The sequence below is a fragment of the Lytechinus variegatus genome, chromosome 12 (assembly GCF_018143015.1).
Source record: "Lytechinus variegatus isolate NC3 chromosome 12, Lvar_3.0, whole genome shotgun sequence".
NCBI classification, from domain to species: Eukaryota; Metazoa; Echinodermata; class Echinoidea; order Temnopleuroida; family Toxopneustidae; genus Lytechinus; species Lytechinus variegatus.
In genome coordinates, this window is record NC_054751.1 from 14,822,144 (window position 1) to 14,841,289 (window position 19,146).

Sequence of the window (19,146 nt, forward strand, 5' to 3'; positions counted from 1 at the left end):
ATTAGAGGGACTCCATTGTTATTATTGAAAAGTTATGAATTAAATCATAAGCAATATGTGAGCATTAATTGGCAGTAATTCATCAGAATATAGCATTATACACTTGGGCGTACCTCAGGGATCTAATTTAGGCCCATTATTATTCATATCAATAACTCGCCAAGTGTAAGCAGTATTTTTTCGTTTATTTTCTTTTTGCTGACGACACAGCAGTATTTTTATCTGGTAATAATTCTTTAATTATGACTTCGCGTAATGTAGGCGAGACTATACCAGAGGCGCTCCACTTGTTTTTGAAAGATTTTTTACAGGCAACTATGGAAATGGAAAGATATAAAAATGATCATTTTTTCCATTTTCGAACTCAAGATTTAGGTAAATCATTAAATTCAATCCATTTATTTGATATCCTTTAAAACCATACAAACGCATGATGTATGACAGTGGCGTACCGTGGGTCACGGCATTGGGGGGGGGGCACCAGCAAAAATTTCGGGTCACTTAGGGAGCGCGCGAAGCGCGCTCAGTTGTCAGGTGTACTGACATAATAGAGATATTTTAAGGACATGCAGTGCCATATCAAACGGATATGTATCTCACTGATTAAATAATGCGAGAGCGAAGCGCGAGCTGAAAATTTTTGATATTGAGGGCTAAAAATTGACATTGTAAGCGAATTGTTTTGTAATCATGACACTTAACTGTCTCGCTAAACAAACAATGCGAGCGCGAAGCGCAAACAAATTTTTTTCTATAAACTGACCTTAAACAAGGAAATTTTAAGGAATATATTTTAGAATCCATTAAGAGTATAAATATCTCACCATAGTCATCTAATGCTATTGCCATCCTTTGCTGATTTTGTTTGGATTACATCTAAACACAGTCATGAAGCACCTTTTTTAGTCATGTAATCATGATTATCATACGCATCTTACTAATCAAATACTGCAAGCGCAAAAGCGCGAGCTGAAAATTTAGGAAATATAGACCTGAAGAGGGGCATTCTAAGGGTTGTTTGTAGGAATTCTCTAAGACCCTGCGTATTTGACTAACCAAATGATGCGAGCGCGAAGCGCGAGCTGAAAGTTTTGTATGACCACAAACATGGATATTTTAAGGACTATAGTTAAGAATCCATTAAGTCAGAGTATACATATCTCACCATAGTCACCTAATGCGAGTGCCAAGCGCTTGCTGATTTTGTTAGAATTACTTCTAAACGCATGGAGCACTTTTTGAACTCATCGTAATCATGATTATTATACGCATCTCACTAATGAAATATTGCAAGCGCGAAGCGCGAGCTGAAAATCTAGGAAATTCAGACATGAAGAGGGGCATTCCAAGGCTTGTTTGTAGGAATTCACTAAGACCCCACGTATTTCACTAACCAAATGATGCGAGCGCGAAGCGCGAGCTAAATTTTTTTTATATTCAGATCAGAAAAATTGACATTTTAAGATTTTAGGAGTTCATGAAGAGCAGAAATCTCACCAAATGCGAACGTTAGCACGGACAGGAAATGTTTTATATTAGGACCTTGAAATATGGCAATAACTTTCAGTAGTCATGAAAAATAAGAATATATCACTACTTTAAACAATAATAACTCTAATTGCGAGGAAATATATTATTTTTTTTGTATATTGATTTGAAAACGGGAGGCTTTAGTACAGCAGGTCTATATATCTCGTTAAAAAGTCTATGCGAGCACCAGGAACAATGAAGATACAATTAAGCAAATAATGTTTCATAAGTTGTGAAAAAATGCTTCTTATGTTATATAACATAATATAATATAACACTATGATAAACAACAATTTCTTCTTTCCCCCACTACGTTTCTCTTCCTTTTTCCCTCTTTTTCTCCTTTTCCCCGTTTTTTTTTTGGCCAGCCGATTGGGGGGCACGTGCCCCCCATGCCCCCCGTAGTTACGCCACTGATGTATGATATTGAATTATATCTATCTATCATGTGTATGATATTGAATTTGATGTATCACATACATTTTGCATTTGTTTATATGCGTTGTGGAGAAATATTGAATAAAGACTTTCTTTGAAAAAGAAAAAAAAGGATACTCAGTAATACTTAATTATCCTTAAGGTCAAGTTTCTTGAACTAGGTTCATATACTTTCTAAGTTATATGATTTCATTACAAACTGAACTTAAACTTAGGTTAAGATCTGATGTTGACGCTGCCGCCGTCGGAAAAGTGGCGCCTTTAGTCTCGCTCTGCTATGCAGGTGAAACAAAAACGAGCTTCTGAACTTACGATCCTGATATAGATGTTCTATGGGCAATTTCGTAAAACATATAATTATTCTTCAGGGGAGAATATAATAATTCTTCCAAGAGGTTTCATAATTCATGAGTTCGTAAAGTTCACTGGAGTGTGATAACTTTTAACGTGATTAATGCGTGATGCGCTCATGCTGGCACGGAAATGAAATTAATCGCAGACCAAACGAACCTTCTATGATCCTGATTGATATCCAGCTGACTGATCCAGATCAATGAACTGAAAAACGGGGTCATAAAATTGTTGGTTTTCATAATTAAAATACCCCATGGTTTTTAAAGGGAAATACGTATGAGTTTAATCGTGTTGAAATTTGTGACAGCCTTGCATGGCTTTTATTTGTATGCAAAATGTAAATCATGAAAGGAACTTTGTGTCGTAAAGATTATAAACGACAGATTTGTTTGCATTATTCATTCTATTGGTGTATTAAAGAATAAACAAAAATTCAATTCTTGATATATCTGAGCGGTGGGTGTCTATAGGTCTAGAAAGTAACATGCGCATTAAGAAAATTTGAATCATTTTCTCATCCATGTACTTGACCCTGGAACACATCCATCTTTTTTGAAGAGCTAGTGGAGAGAAAAAGGCAGATATAATATAAACAGAGAAAATGAGTTAAAGACAAAGATATCACGTATATGAATCATCTCGCCATTTCAACAAGGCTATGGCACTTTAATGCTTACGTAGTCTTTTTAAGTGTAATTGAAAGAAAGTTTCACTAGAGATTTAAAAAAAAACTTTGTTGCATGTCGTTATAATAAGGATATGCAAAATGAACCTCATTAAGAGCTTAACCCAACTTAAACATCACACTAGTAAGCAGAGCGCGTCGACAGCTGTTTGTTTACCTTGAAATAAAAATTAACAAAAAAGTATATACAAGCAACATAAAGAAATATTCAAAGTTTATTTTCTTCGGTGTGTGTCTCATGTGATGCTTTTAATGTCAATTTAAAGACATTATCGAAAAAGTAATTTCGAAACGTGCAGGGGGTAAAGAAAAGCATCAGCCCGGAGCGGCTAAAATAGGATAAATACTGATAGGAAAACTGAGAATGGTACGTAGTTGATTTGAGAGAGTCTTCGAGTCAAACACTTCCTTTGGAATTACGGAAATATAGGTAAGTGAAAAACGTTTCTTGCTAAATAGTAACAAAACTATGTTGAAGGAAATAATAATTAGGTTTTTAAGTTGAATAATATAATGATAATATTATAATTTTTGTACTACAACATACGGCTGCTGTTAGTCTACGACAATTACCTCTACAACAATTTCTCATAAAGATAATTATGATACAATCAAGAAACTAAAAACAAAAATACTCTGATTTTAATATTTCAAAGAAGAATAGAGAAAGAAAAGTCATTAATGCGATAAGGTTTGATGTGCCAGTGTATTAGGAAATGGATGGGAGGATGTCGCAACGTTTGTGGCGAGTGTGGTTGGGTGTAGTAGTCATGGTAGGGTCCATGTTCTTATCATCATTTATAATAAAACCTAGGTTTATCGCTGATGAATGTTATCATTTTATATCACTTTTTTTTAATTTTAATTTCAGACTTATAAATCGAGTTCAAAGATGACGAAGAGCCTGTACCTCGTCCTGGCTGCGGTCCTCATCGTTGCCGCATTCGCCATCGAGTTCGAAGATGACGACGAAAACGACAACCTTGAATTTGCGAAGAGGATCCCGGAACTACATGAGTACCTCTGGGCCGAGAAGAGGGGAAGACGTCTCGAAAAATACATGAGTAAGTATTCATCATTAACTTTCAGAGATGCAGTCGCGTAAACTTGAGACCACATTTTGCCGGCCTTGGCTATGGTCTCGGACCGAGTCACATGCATCATTCTTTGGGGGAAGGTTTTCATTTACGGCCTCGCGAATCGGGAGTACGCATCGATATAAAAACAAACTAACTGGATATAGCAATCGGAGAGCAACAACGCACTTTTATTTGGTTACAGAAAAACACTTCAAAGTACCTTAAAAGGTCAAGCACGCGCAAAGTTTCGCACTTCCTTTTCTCTCTTTGATGTGCGCGTTTGTGATGGTATATGGCCCCATAATACTGTTATTGTGTCATGCAGTGTTTCCACTTTGAAGGATGTAAGGCCTATCCGAATTCCGGTTAATCTGAATCATTATCAGGTAATTTTCGGATAATAAAAAAATTCCAGGTAATTCTGGGTAATCCAAAAATTACAATTAAACAACAATTAATATTTGCATCTCTTAATAATCATGATATATTTAAAGAATATTATTGTTTATCTCGATACGGAGCTCAAAATTGTTTGCTCGCGCTCCGCGCTCGCATTTCGTAATTTTGTTTCTATTTTTAGAGAGGACGTGAACAAAACAATCCATGTTAAATATCTTGAGTTTGGTCACTAGGACCAAATTTAGGCTCGCTGTATAATTGCCCGATTTTTGTTAAAAATCAAACTTGAAAAATTTCAGGATATGTCCATGAATAGCGGGAAATTTGGGATTTAGTTTCGGGAAATTTGTTTTGGACCTGTGGAAACTCTGGTGTCATGGAGTAACGTTCCTATACCTTCAAGGTCGTGTGTGCGGAAGCAATCAACGAGCTCTATCCAGGGTTTTTTTTTATATCGATGGAATAACCTGCGTCGGTTACATCCCTGATCAATTCACTTTGCATTCAAGGGATTTGATCACGGGATCACAAACGTAGACTTTCAAATCTCAAGTACCTCGTCCAAACCCTTGTAAATTTCATCAAACTTCTGAATTAAGTTTTGGAAATGAAGGCCTACTCATGCGATATTCCCCCTCTAGAAGAGAACTCTACCTGGATTTACAAATATTATTTAACCAAACATCCCCATGTTACAAACTTAGCCTAACCTATACGCCTATAAAGATATCACTAATTCAAATGTAAGCAGAATAGCTTCGGCGATAGCCCCATTCTATATTTTGCCGATCTACTGAATATAATACTGAGCCCAATCAGTTAATCCATTACTCTTTTGAAACAGTACCGCAAATGTCCGTTTTCAAACATGAACCAGAAATTACCACTTTTTTAATTATAATAATCGCATATATATTTTTTAATAATGTTTTAAAAACATTTTGTCTCGTGATTTTTATATGAACTTTCTAATTCTGTTGTTCACATTGACCCCACCATAACTTTGATTTTAAATCATCTTGGTTATTTTTGCTGCCTATAAAGTAATCTGACTTAAGTAGGCCCTGTATTTCTTTTCCATATATTCACAATATAAACTGTTTTCAATGTTTGAAATACATGATACATAGTATATAGTAGTATGTTGCGTCACAAGTCATAATTCAGGCCGATGAGAAGGGTAATGATTATTAAAAGCCACTGATTAGAGTTTTTCTTAAATAAAATAAAATACTCAGATGACAAGCAGTGAAAATGCATAGAATATTACATCATTGAATCATTGAGTGTGTATAGCTTATAAGCTTATAAGCTTTCATTTGGTATATGATTTGTTTATTTCCTTTTTATCGCTTCGGTTGGGGGTAATTTATGGTTGCAACTTTTATACTGTTGATTATGCCATAGTGCATTTTTAAGTTTGGCGGGTTGTTTCCGGGTCATTTTTTAATGTTACGATTTATGCTAACCGAGAATTGAGTACTAAAAATATCAACCGGCAAACACTTTGAATTAACACACTCGCAATATTCTTACACAATAAGTTTACATGTGATGCCATTCTTCTCACTCTTCCTCTCTCCCGCCCTCTCTATTTTCGAACTTCTTTCCTCTTTATTTCCCTTTCCTCTCCCACTTTCCTTGTGTTTTCCTTGTCCTCTCTTGGACATCAGCTTTTTTTTTTTTTTTTTTTTTTTTTTTTTCTCATTGTTAAAATGAGTACCCGAATAATGCCTATGTTTATAGTGTATATTTTTATATATAAGTTGCTTTGTTATATTTTGTTTTGATTTTGTTTTGTTTGACAAAAATACTATTTTGTCTTTGTTTATCTGCTTATGTATATATTTTCTTGTTTTGAACAACATGTTGGCAATTGCCGATGACGTTCTGTAATAAATTCAATTCAATTCAATTCATAATAAAATGTATAAGATGTGTGATGTTAATTTAAATTGACAATTTTAATGTCTTAGTTCTTTAGCTGAAACATATAAAGCAGCATGACAACATTCAACTGTGCGTTTGCAAGGGTGTGTGTGTGTGGGGGGGGTGGGTTGGAATAGATCGTTCATGGGGAGACGTTCAGATATTATAAATATAGTGATTTGCTTTATTTGATTTTTTTTTACAATTTCGTTTCCTCCTTAAAGCTTGTGAGTACGCTGGACGCTCATGCACTTGTCAGAGGCAGAGAGGCAAAAAGGAACCCAAGGTTTTGTTCTGTAGTCGTAAGTGATCATTATTACATAGGCGGATCCAGGGCCCCGCTCTCCCCTATTGGTGGAGCAAAAAAAAATTCTGCTCGCACTTCGCGCTCGCATTTGTAATTTAGGAAGATACACATCCTTTTTATTATTGACAAAACATGAATAGAGTGTCTCGTTTTAAGTTCTGAATTCTCTTTTTTTCCTCTCGCATCAATTGTTTAGTTATATCCCCTTCATGATTATAAAAATTGCTAAAGAACGTCAATTTTTTGGTCGGAATGTTAAAAATTTTCAGCTCGCGCTTCTTGCTTGCATTATTTAATTATTGAAATATGCATCTTCTTCATGGCTAATTGCAAACAGTCGTTAACAGGTCCCTTTTCGATCAGGCCGGACAAATTGAAAAATTCTGCTCGCGCTCGCAGTAATTATCTAGTTACATTCCAATCTTGGTCAGGATAAAAAAAATTACCAGAATGTTCAATTTTCATGACAAAATATACGAAATCTCCAAAAATTTTAGCTCGCGCTTCGCGTTCGCACTATTTAAATAGGGCTTATGAGATTATTACATTTTTATGTTGTTTTATAATATTAAAGGTAAGTGATTGTTAGAACTACGCCTTAAAAGAAACAAACAAAAATCAACTTCGATCGGTGAAATATGGATGATTTTTTTCGCCCCCCCATTGGCGAAGACTGGATCCCTCGCTGTTTTGGTTTCCTGTTTTACGATTAGAATGGTCAGAATAATTTAAAATGTAGTAATTGAATAAATATGATTGTTTAGATGATGAGTAAAAAAACATACAAACAACTAATACACGCATCCTAAGCTACACACTTAATAAAAAAGTGTATTATATTATCATATCTATATCATTGATATTCATGTATCAATTCCAAACGGGTGTACTTTAACCATCATATAAATGACCTTCATTCTTGATTTTAGAAATCTAGGGTACAACGAAAAATAATATAATACTGAATTACAGATCTTTGAATATCGCAAATCTAATATTTCATAACAGACTTTGTTTGTGTGATCAACTAGTTTTTCATTCACTAATCGCTTTCAAAGGCTTATGAAGTAAATTAAAAAATGTTTACACTGTTTTTTTTTAATTCCAACAGAGGAAGGCATTGGTAACATTTAAGCTACATGGCAGGTGACTCAACTGGCCCAAGTACTGATCGCCCACTCGAACCTCCATACCTTTATCTCGAAGACTCCTGAAGATCCTGAAGTCGCGAATACTAAATAGTAAAAAGTGTATTTATGTCCTGTTATCATTGCGCAATGTAGGATAAATATATTGAAATAAAAGCCACATGCAAAGCATCATATGGAATTTAAGAATGTGTTGTTCTTGTGTACGAAGTGCTCGCATGACGAGGGTCCCCTCGAGAATAGCTTCGATCAAACCCAACTAAAAAAATCAAATGCAAGAATTTCAACTTGCACGAAGACAGATGTAGGGGACTTACCCTGGGTTTCTTTCAAAATATGAAATGAAATTCATACTTCATACTATAAATAATTAATCAAAAAAAAATATTGTGAGAAGGGGGAGTGAAGATGACGTATGAGGTAAAAGAAAACACAACAAGAAAGATGGAAAATATGTAACCGACAGAGAGAGAGAGAGAGACTTAAGAAAACAGAGGGCCGCGGAAAGCCGAAAAGAAGAAGATCAGAGTGAGGATGACGTAATAAAAGCAGAAAACCAATCGATACAAAAACCAAAGAACAGAGAAAAAAAGAGGGTGGGAAAGAAAGAAAGAGGGGGGGGGGGGGCACCCGAAAACGTGCAAATAAACTCAAAGCGAAATAAGAGAAGTATAAGGAGTGAATGAGTGAAGGCGAGAGAGAAAAGATGACGTAATCTAGAGGTGAAAGAACACACAAGTAACTAAAGAATGAGAGGGAGAGAGAGGTCGAGGTCATGTACTTTGACTTATTAAACTGCAGTTACTGAAAAGTGCTCATGTAGGAGCTCGTGTAGTATATAGGATGGAGAGAGTTGCTTAGATGTTTAGTCGACTCCTGAAGGTTCAATAGCAACTGAATCAAACCTAAAGGCCAAGTCCACCCCATGCAGAAATAAGTTGCTTTGAATGAACAGAGAAAATTCAGAGAAGAATAACACTAAAAATTCCATCAAAATCGGATACTATAGTAAGAAAGTTATGGCACTTTATACTTCCGCTTATTTTGTACTAAACGGTTGTATGCCGCAACCATGGATCCTATATACTAGAACATGATGCAAGTAGTACCCTGTTAGCCGCCTAAGAGTAATGCGGATAATTCAATACAAATTGCGTTCACAAACTCCGAAAATAATCCGCACTATTTTTACGAGCGCCCGTCCTGAAAAAGGCGGGTAATCGTCATGACAACTGGACACGCCCCCTCCGATGCGGTGATGTTGGAAAGGGGTGACCTTGTGACCGCACCATGGCAATTATCCGCATTATTTGGAAATGCGTTCATAAAGTCAAAATCTGGTCCCGATGCTGCTATTATGCGGATAATAGCAGCATCAGAATAATGCGGATAACTCTGGTCCTCCTCCGATTTTACGACCAAATTATGCTGCTAATAGCCGCATAATTGGGTTTAGGAAAGGGGTATGAGTGACATGCTAGACAAGATGAGAAAATCGATGACGTTCCCCTCTCATCATTTCTGTTATAATATTCTAATTTTCTTCCCATTCTCTGCTGTGAAACACAGTTTTCTTTCTCCCTGAACATGTAGAATTACCATTATATTCCACCATTGTATATGGTTCAGGCAGTCAAGTTACACATAAGTTATAGCTAGATACATGGTTATAGAGGCATGAAACGAAATAAAAAGGCACCTCGGCCCGTTGTCAATTATGATCAAATCCGTAAAAGTTGAAATATTGTAGGGCCTATAATGCAAACAATAAAAACAAAAGAAACAGTGAGTGGATAACGTCATCAGTCCCATCATTTGCTTATCGACCATGACTCTGTACATAGAACTAGTTTTGTGAAATTAACCGAAATTTAAAAGGTCATAACTTTCTTATGTTGCATCCGATTTTGATGAAATGTTTTTTTTTCTCTTTTTATTTAAATCAGCTTTTTGTTGGGGTGGACTTGACCTTTAAAGGTTGGGTAGGACATGACCTTTAAAGTACAGCGTAAAGAGAACAATTATAACTCTAGCATGTCTAGTGCAGTCAAACAAACAAAAGACACAAAAAGAGGGTGATAATCAGTGCCAACAGTGGACAGATAATGGCGATTGGCTTTTTTAACTGAGTAGAGGGAAGTTTCACTAAATTGGCAAGTTATAAGTGTAAAAGTATTCATTCGATAGAATTCCCGTACCAGATTAGTATCAAAGCAAATTAAGTCAACTGGTGAACTATTAAGTCACCACTTCCGTTTTATGGCCTTCTTTTATACCTATAGTATTCTTGCCCCGGATTCTTGCACCCATTGTACGAGCGCACACGTGCTCAGGTTGAACATTGTACCCTTTTCAAGTAGACCCGGGAGTAGACCTACTGTTTATGTTTGTAAAATACCACTCAAAAAGTGCACATTTCGCATTTCTGATAGTGCAGCAATAAAAAGAAACTGTAGCTTTTACAAGGGGCAAGATCTTATAAGTCCAACACAACAGACAACAGCCAGAAGCATACAGTATCGATGTTTCGTTCTACCGTGCGGGTCTTGTTGGCCAGCAGAAGTACATGCAGTCCGGTACTTCTTCGATCAACTAAAGCTGGAAAATTCCTGCTGTGCAATACTAAACGAGGCTATGCGATGGCAACACAAAGGTACGTACATGCATGGGCTATGCTTTTTTCCACTGAACAGGCTTTTGTGTATTTTCATTCGTTTTCTTCACAGTCTCTTTCGTGTACCACAGCAACCTCTCATTTTCAAACATCTCTCGGAAACATCCTCATATTCCCAGGGGCCGGGACCGGTTCACGAAGGGTCCCCCACCCTCGGTTTGTTTTTTCCCAGGGTCCTATATTCTACCCAACAGTATGATTTGCACGTTGCGGTAGTGTCTGGTGGCGTTGCGGTTGTTGATGTTTGTGTGTGTGTGTGTGCGGGGGATGATATATATTACTTCAAGCAAGTTATACCTAATTTCTTTATTGAAAGAAATAAAAGAGTATTTTCAGTATTTTTCACCCTCCCTCAACTCAAGTCATCATGTTTTCAAATGTTTATCATTGATAGGCCTATATTCGTAATTTTTTTATGTATAGGTCCTAAAAGGAATTGTGATCATTGTTATTATAATCATTGTTATCATCATGTTTATCATCATTATTATTGTTATTATTATTATTATAATCATTATTATCATACTATTGATTATCATCATTATCATTATTGATAATAATTATTATTAATATCATTATTATTATTATTATTATTGTAATAATCATTATTATCATACTTTTAATTAACATCATTATCATTATTGATATCATTATTATTTATAGTAGTATTAGAACTATTATTATTATTATTTTCTTCGTTTTCATCGCAATTATTATAATTTTTATCATGATATAATTATGATGGTAGTGAATCTATACTATTTGAATTGTTATGATAGAAAAGATAATTATGAAGACTTTTCTGTAAAATGTACGTGCAAGAGTTGATAAACCATGATTTGATATTGAAAGTGTTAGTGAAAGTGTTTATTAAGTGTAGAAAACGATTAGGGACCTTGTTATGGGGATAAAGATAAGAAAACTAAACCTATACTAGGGGTTAAATAATTCTGACAAACGAAACAAGGTCGAAGATCATTGCCATATTTCGGAAAGCACTGTCCTCAAGATCTTACATTAGTTCCATATCCTACAAAAATGCATCATTTCGATGCAACTCATTGAACACTAATTGATTCTTTTGAGGGGGGTGGCTAACTTAGCACAGCTAATTGACTCTAACGGCCACTGAAAAAACACAATTGTAATTAACTACTGACATCAAAACAAATGGGAATTTGAATACGTTTTATTCCATTTGAATTACAATAATAAAAAAAAACTTATTAAGGAAAGACGACATAAACTTAGGTTGTAGAAATGGAAAAGAGATAGAGTTAAATACGCAGATGAAGGGAAAAAGGGAAAGACGATAACATTTTATAGAATTTTAAGAATTTTTTTTCTAAAACTTTGATAAGCCGAACCCCGACCTTCAAAAAAGGGTGAACACCAGAGAAGCTATGTAATCAAGCAAAAATAATGAAAACTACCCCCGAAGTTTTTTTTTCATATTGTCAAGTACTATTCTAAAATTATACACTAGTAAAATTTATTACTTAATCAATAAAGAACTAAAAAAATAACTACACTTCACATTTCTCTAAAGTAAATAAAGAATAACGTGACATCCATTTAGTACTGGGGTATATTCATTTTGTTAAAATATATTATTAATTTTGGTCAAATTTAGTTATCTTTACATGTGCAAACACAGGAATTTTGCTCTTAAGCTTTTGTAGAAATCAATGTTGCGTAATATGCCTACCGAACAATTCAGTGACTGGCGGATCCAGGGGGGGGGGCACAGCCGGCCCATGCCCCCCTCTTTTGAGAGGCACAATTAAAAGTTGTAATATGAAATGCAATTGAAAACAGAAGACTCTTTTTTTTTGCTTGTCAGATTTTTCCTCGGGGAAAATGTGCCCCCCTTTTGTAAGATCCTGGATCCGCCCCTGACTTCAATGCATCATTTCTTTTCTCGTCAAAACCAAAAATCATATTTTACAAACTAAAGTTAACATGCACCCGAGAACCTTCATTTATCCAATAGTCTGTTTCCTACCATTTCATTTTTTGCTAATTTTTAATTCATTACTTAAAATTACAGTACTCAAAAGTAATATTCTATGTTATACTGAAAATATTTCAAACCAATATCTAAAGTAAAACGAGATTTGATATGGCATTTCTTCACTTTTTACTATCATAAGGAGGGCCATCAAAATATCGATCTCATTTCGAACATATCAAAGGAATGTCCAAGCAAAGTTTTTTGTTGATATATTGATATTCCTTTTGGGTCATGTTTTAATATTAAAAGAATGAAAGATTTAAATATGTATAGTTTCACAGCATTTTAGCCACAGTCCTAATTTTCAACTAAAATCTACTCGAACTTCATAGTTGCAAAAAGCTAAAACGGTTTTTATTGGAATATTATACACTCTAGATTTGTCTTAATTTCGTCGCTGCTGAGCAAATTTAACATTTTTTTCTTCTCTTTCTGCTGTATGAACAAACTATTTCGTATATTCCAGGCAATCCCAACAACCTCGTGTCGTGGTGATCACGGGATGTTCATCAGGCATCGGGCTAGCCACGGCCAATCTCCTCGCCAAGGACCGAGAAAGGAGGTTCATCGTCTACGGATCCATCATTGGCTCGCTAGACGAAGAGCAGTTGTTCCGTGACACAGCCGGGGGCGCCCTCAACGATACGCTCTTTCCTTTCAAACTCGACGTCACCAAAGATGAAGATGTTGAGGAGGCGGTTGCCATGGTGATGGAGCAAAGAGGCCGCATCGATATCCTTGGTATGGAAGTCTACTTAATTATTATTTATTATTTCTTCCCTCATCATGAACACTAGTCCTGATTTATCTGTTAAACCTGTTAGTTTGGAGTTCCGCAGGGATGCTTTCACGGTCCTCTATTATTAAGCCTATATATAATTAATGTGAATGAAATTAATTGCACAGTACTTTCACTCTCTTCATGCGGAGTTCTCCGATTTGTATAACACACATCGCAAACTCTTGCCCACTGAACTCCTTACTGTTTTGCACGGTGAGATTTAAAAATAACGGATAGATAAAGGAAGTCAAACTGTTTTCTGATTTTATAACATGCAAACTGATTACACATATTTTAGTAACTCATTAATTACGTCATATCAGAATAAATTGTATTGCTTTTGCATCCAGAGCACTTTGTATCTTGTTGAAAGCAGTGTCGAGTACCATTATTATCACTATCACTTCAATTTCAATTTACTGCATATATTCTCCATTTTTAGTTAACAATGCCGGAATCTGTACGAAGAAAGCTTTGGAGACAATCAGCATGAGTGACATTGTTCGGCTCTATGACGTCAACCTCCTGGGCTATGTTCGGATGATGAGGGCAGTCTTACCAATCATGAAGAAACAAGAATCGGGAAGGATCATCAATCTATCGAGTAGGAATGCAATTGAAGGTAGGAGGCAGATCAGGGTCCCGTTTCACGAAGACTTTTTTAATAGCAAAATACACAATTTCTGCAACAAATTTACCACCAGCCAATCAGATTGAAGGATTTCAGTAGCTTTTAACTGTCAATTTGTTATTATAACAAGTTTTTATGAAGCGGACCACAGGTAGTGGCATAATGAGCCAAAATATGGGGGGTGGGGTGGGTGGACTTATTTTGTGCGAGAAGCAACGTGATCAATTCTAAGGGAGTGTAGGGATCAAATAACTCCAATGATGCGATATATTTCTAGATATCCTGACCTGATGATGGGACATTGTACCTTTTGCAATCATAAAGAGGAGGCTAGTTCACTAAATTAATAATGCGATGCAAAACACGGGCTGATATAATTATAGTGACTGGAAAAAAGGAACGTTTTAATCTCTGTTAATACATGGAGGAAAACAATGAAGAGGAAACTTGATGCACAAATTTGGAGTCAGTCGTGCGATTTGATACAACGGGAGTTGAATGGATAGAGGGAGTATGAGAACATACTTTGGTGTATGTATATGGTACATTGCGAATATTGACTAGGGCACGCATGCTCAATGGGGCTTTCCGATCTCCCGTTCTATTCATGTAGCTCCCGTTATAAAACGCAATCACCCTATTTTACTTTTCAGAATTTATCCGTTCTTGTGTCTGTCCATCCAGATGTTTTTCTTTTAAAAATGTCTTATCGTTTTTGTCTCACCTGCATAGCAGAGTGAGACTATAGGCGCCGCTTTTCCGACGGCGGCGGCGGCGGCGTCAACATCAAATCTTAACCTGAGGTTAAGTTTTTGAAATGACATCATAACTTTGAAAGTATATGGGCCTAGTTCATGAAACTTGGCCATAAGGTTAATCAAGTATTACTGAAGATCCTAGTAGAGTTTCATGTCACATGACCAAGGTCAAAGGTCATTTAGGGTCAATGAACTTAGACCATGTTGGGGGAATCAACATCAAAATCTTAACCTGAGGTTAAGTTTTTGAAATGTCATCATAACTTAGAAAATATATGGACCTAGTTCATTAAACTTGGACATAAGATTAATCAAGTATCATAAAACATCCTGCATGAGTTTCACGTCACATGACCAAGGTCAAAGGTCATTTAGGGTCAATGAACTTTAGCCGATTTGGGGGTATTTGTTGAATTACCATCATAACTTTGAAAGTATGTTGGTCTAGTTCATAAAACTTGGATATAAGAGTAGTCAAGTATCACTGAAAATTCTGTGCACATCTTAGGTCACATGACCAGGGTCAAAGGTCAATGAACTTTGGCAATAATGGGGGTATCTGTTGAATTACCATCATAACTTTGAAAGTTTATTCATCTGACTTTTGAAACTTGGACATAAGAGTAATCAAGTATCACTGAATATCCTGTGCAAGTTTAGGTCATGCACATAATCAAGGTCGAAGGTCATGTGAGATCAATGAACTTTGGCCGCATTGGGGGTATTTGTTGAATTACCATCCTATCTCTGTAAGTGTATTGGTCTAATTCATAAAACGTGGAAATAAGAGTAACCAAGTATCACTGAACATCTTGTGTGAGTTATAGTAGTTTTCAAAGTCAGCACTGCTGCTATGTTGAATCGCATGATGCAGGTGAGACGGCCAGAGGCATTCCACTTGTTTCTAATTAACGCTCAAAGTTACTATTGGGGTGACGATTGTCAAATCAAGAGTTTTGGGTTACTAATAAAAAAGTCTCTTAGCTCATTTTTATTTGAAAATGGAATAAAACCAATATTGCAGGTCAACATTAAACTAAGAGAGTTTTATTTGAATGACGAAAGTCAAATCGGATATTTTGGCTATGAAATCAAAAAGTATTTTTTCATATAATAATAAAGGCTTGTATGAATCGAAAGAACACAAAACAACCTGATAAATGAAGGTTCAGTCCTGATTCATATTATCCGTTTGAATATTACTTAATTTCTATAGCTGCTTTGTATATCACATCTCATGACTGATCTTGATGTACCATAGCGTCTGTTCTTACTTTTTTTTATTATAAAAGCATGACTATGCCGACATAACTTCAGCCCTTTGCAAAAATTAAAAAATAATCGTCTTTAACAAACAAACATTCACGAACAGTCCATTTGAAAGTACTGTCGTTGATTTCATATGCAAGCGGACAGATTATTGTCCGGCAAATATTTTTTCATAAACTCCTCACAAAAAGTTTGGAAATCCAACACTTTTGAATCCTGCTCTTTTCGTGATGGTATGATCAAAATAAGCATGGTATCATTTTAAAGATAATTAAATGATCTTTTGAATGTTATCAAATATGCATTGTGTAAAATTGGGAGTTGGGAGAAAGGAATGGTCAAACACAGATTTCCAAACTTTTTTTGAGGCGTTTATATAATGATCCAGCAGTCATTGACGTGTTCCTTTCTGGTACTTTTGACCAATCAGAGGCATGGAATCTTCACATGCGATGTAAAGTAAAAAATAAAGTGTATGTATGACTGTGTGTGTATAACCCCCTTGCACTGCAGGTGCTCCATATATGAATATATACACTTCAGCTAAATTCGGCATCGAAGGGCTTAGTGAAGAGACAGCGGTGATTGGACGATTCTTCAATATTTGGTTAGTATTATTTTTTTATTTCTTACAACGAGTCTATATAAAATTAATGAAATTATTGTGATACATTGAAATTCGATCCTCCAGGTAACCGATTAATTCTCGAGGCTCGCTATTTTTCTTATAATCATTATACGTTTTCTGAAACGCGCGACATCCAATCTTGTGAAAGGAAAGTCGCCTTTAATTTTCAAATGTTTGTGCACGATACGTACCAGTTAAGGTGAAATAAAATCCGAGGACTACTTCATTAAATGATAAGCATTTATCAGTGTTTTGAACCATATTGTTCCTTAATCATCTGGGTTGTTTATTGTCCAATCTGATTATGAATCATGTAGATGTAACAGTCTTGGAGATTCCCCCCCCCAATGTGGGGGAAAATTATCTTTGGGTGGAGAAGAATTGGATCCCTTTCTCATTCTCTTTCTCCGTCTCCTTGTTCATTAAATCAAATTAAGTTGTTTTGGATTAAATTCATCGTCCATTTTATTATAGGGTGAGCCTAATTCAACCTGGAGGGGTCATCACACCGATGGGAGAAACCATGATCGCCAAAGACCTTGGTGGCGCGGGGTCAAAGGGCATCTCCGATCACCCGGATGTGCATGAGATCGATCGCAAGTTGAGCAGGTATCGCGATCATGACTTGGAGTGGTCGAAATGCCCGTCGATTACGGCTGACGATGTCGCGAAGGTAGTCCTTCGAGCTGCCACCGACGTCAAGCCCCACTTCCGATACCAAACACAAGAGGTTTGTTTTCCCGATAGCCCTTTCGTGATTATGCAATGATGTATTCTCTCTTCAGATAAGTTGAAATATAAAAACAAGTTTTGATATCATATCCAATCACGTAATTAGCACATCGTTAACAGTAAAAATAGTTAGGCCTACTTAAGTAATCACCCTGTATTTAGAAATTCTTATACATGTATGAGGAAAATATTTGATAACAATATGGCGAATTCAAAATGTTATTCAATAGACCCCAATCAAACAAAATATTTTTTGTCAATGTTCATAATTGATCTCTCATTTGAAGGAGAAAAAAAATCGGTTTGCATTTTGACATTCATATTCAATCAATTTGTTACTCATTTAACGTAATGTACGGATGTAATGGTTTATATTGGACGTTAATAAGATTGTAGGCGTTACCGAAGCAAAGACGCCCGCAGTCATATTTGTTACATTATAGTGATGGTTCCAAATTAGAAATCCTGGCGCCTGGCATAAAATTATGTATCAGGGATTTAATGTGAGCAACCATTGTAATCTAAGACGCCAGCGCCACTTTGAACTGTTTAAGGTTTTAGGTACCTCACCTGGGTCGAGTGTGGCTATGACGTCACTCTTCTGTACACTTATATCGGTGTATTTTCTTTCTCTTTTCAGGCCGTTGAGGCTTTGGCAGAGCGGAAGTACCGGGATCCCAGCGGGGACGAGTTCATCGACTACTTAGCTGATCGACTAAGACCGTTTTATGGTAAGGCTGGAGATGAGAAATGCTAACCTGGATATCAACAACTAACTTTGTCAGTTTAGTGGAACATTAATCCTTGATTCTATCATCGTCTCCAGTTTGATTAATCTGTCTCTTCCATGGATCCTTTCTTACCAAAGATATTTTTACTCATTTCAGAAATTTTCTCATGTGCATTTAGTTTTTTTTCTTATGGTTTAATGATTGATTTACTGAGTCATTTTTTTGGTTTTGAGGAAATACAGGTCTATTGTTAATTTCATCTTAAACGATAAAAAGTATTTTTTTTATTGACGATTTGGTCAAGCGGGTCAAACTTTGTTTTGACCACTGGACGTACAGAATGCTCTGTACAAGGGACGAGAAAAGAACAAATCAATATTGGCGGAGATTAAGAAATTACCGGAAGTGAAATGAAAAAAAATAAAGTGTATTTCTAGTAGGCCATGTATCAGGTCCATATACGGTGCCGACGGATCATTCTTGGCCTACATACATACCCAACATAAGTAGTGATTCCGAATTTCTTATTTTTGTACAGCAAATTATAGGAGGGGACCGGGGAAAAGGCTCGTTTCCCCCAAAAACCTGTCGTGATTAAAAAAAATTCTTTCATAGAAAGATTTTATTCAAAATCAAACACGAAAGCAATTCAATTTACAGAAAAATCATGAAGCGAACATATTTACAACAACCGTACATGCGTACTATTATCTAATGATAGGACAAAATTATGACTGAGAACCCTTTCAATTTCACAAAAGCGTTTCAATACGTTCTTAAAAGACATAAAACACAACCGATTACAACGTGTCGAAAAAAAAAATATTTAGCATATGAATATAACGGTTTACAGTAGAGTTTTGAGCGTCAGGGCAACCAAACAAAAGTAAATTCTTATTCAAATAAGATTCAAATTCTTATTAAAAAAAATCTCACGTATGATTTATAGTCTTCATCTTCATCTTCATCATTGGTTCATTCAATGCGTTATCAAGAAAATTCTGCAAGAATCTTCTGCAAGAAAATTCTGCAAGAATCTAATCCATGCGAAGAATTTCA

At 35.8% G+C, this 19,146-nt stretch overlaps 1 protein-coding gene across 1 annotated transcript; it reads left to right on the plus strand.

The window, feature by feature from the left end:
* Nucleotides 1-10,171: 10,171 nt before the first annotated feature.
* LOC121425431 (retinol dehydrogenase 8-like) lies at nt 10,172-18,212 on the plus strand. The gene is made up of 6 exons (XM_041621478.1): nt 10,172-10,522; nt 13,024-13,298; nt 13,781-13,960; nt 16,510-16,603; nt 17,099-17,354; nt 17,997-18,212. The coding sequence occupies exons 1-6, from the start codon at nt 10,392-10,394 to the stop codon at nt 18,111-18,113; spliced, it is 1,053 nt and encodes a 350-aa protein (XP_041477412.1). The 5' UTR covers nt 10,172-10,391; the 3' UTR covers nt 18,114-18,212.
* The last annotated feature ends 934 nt before the right edge of the window (nt 18,213-19,146 follow it).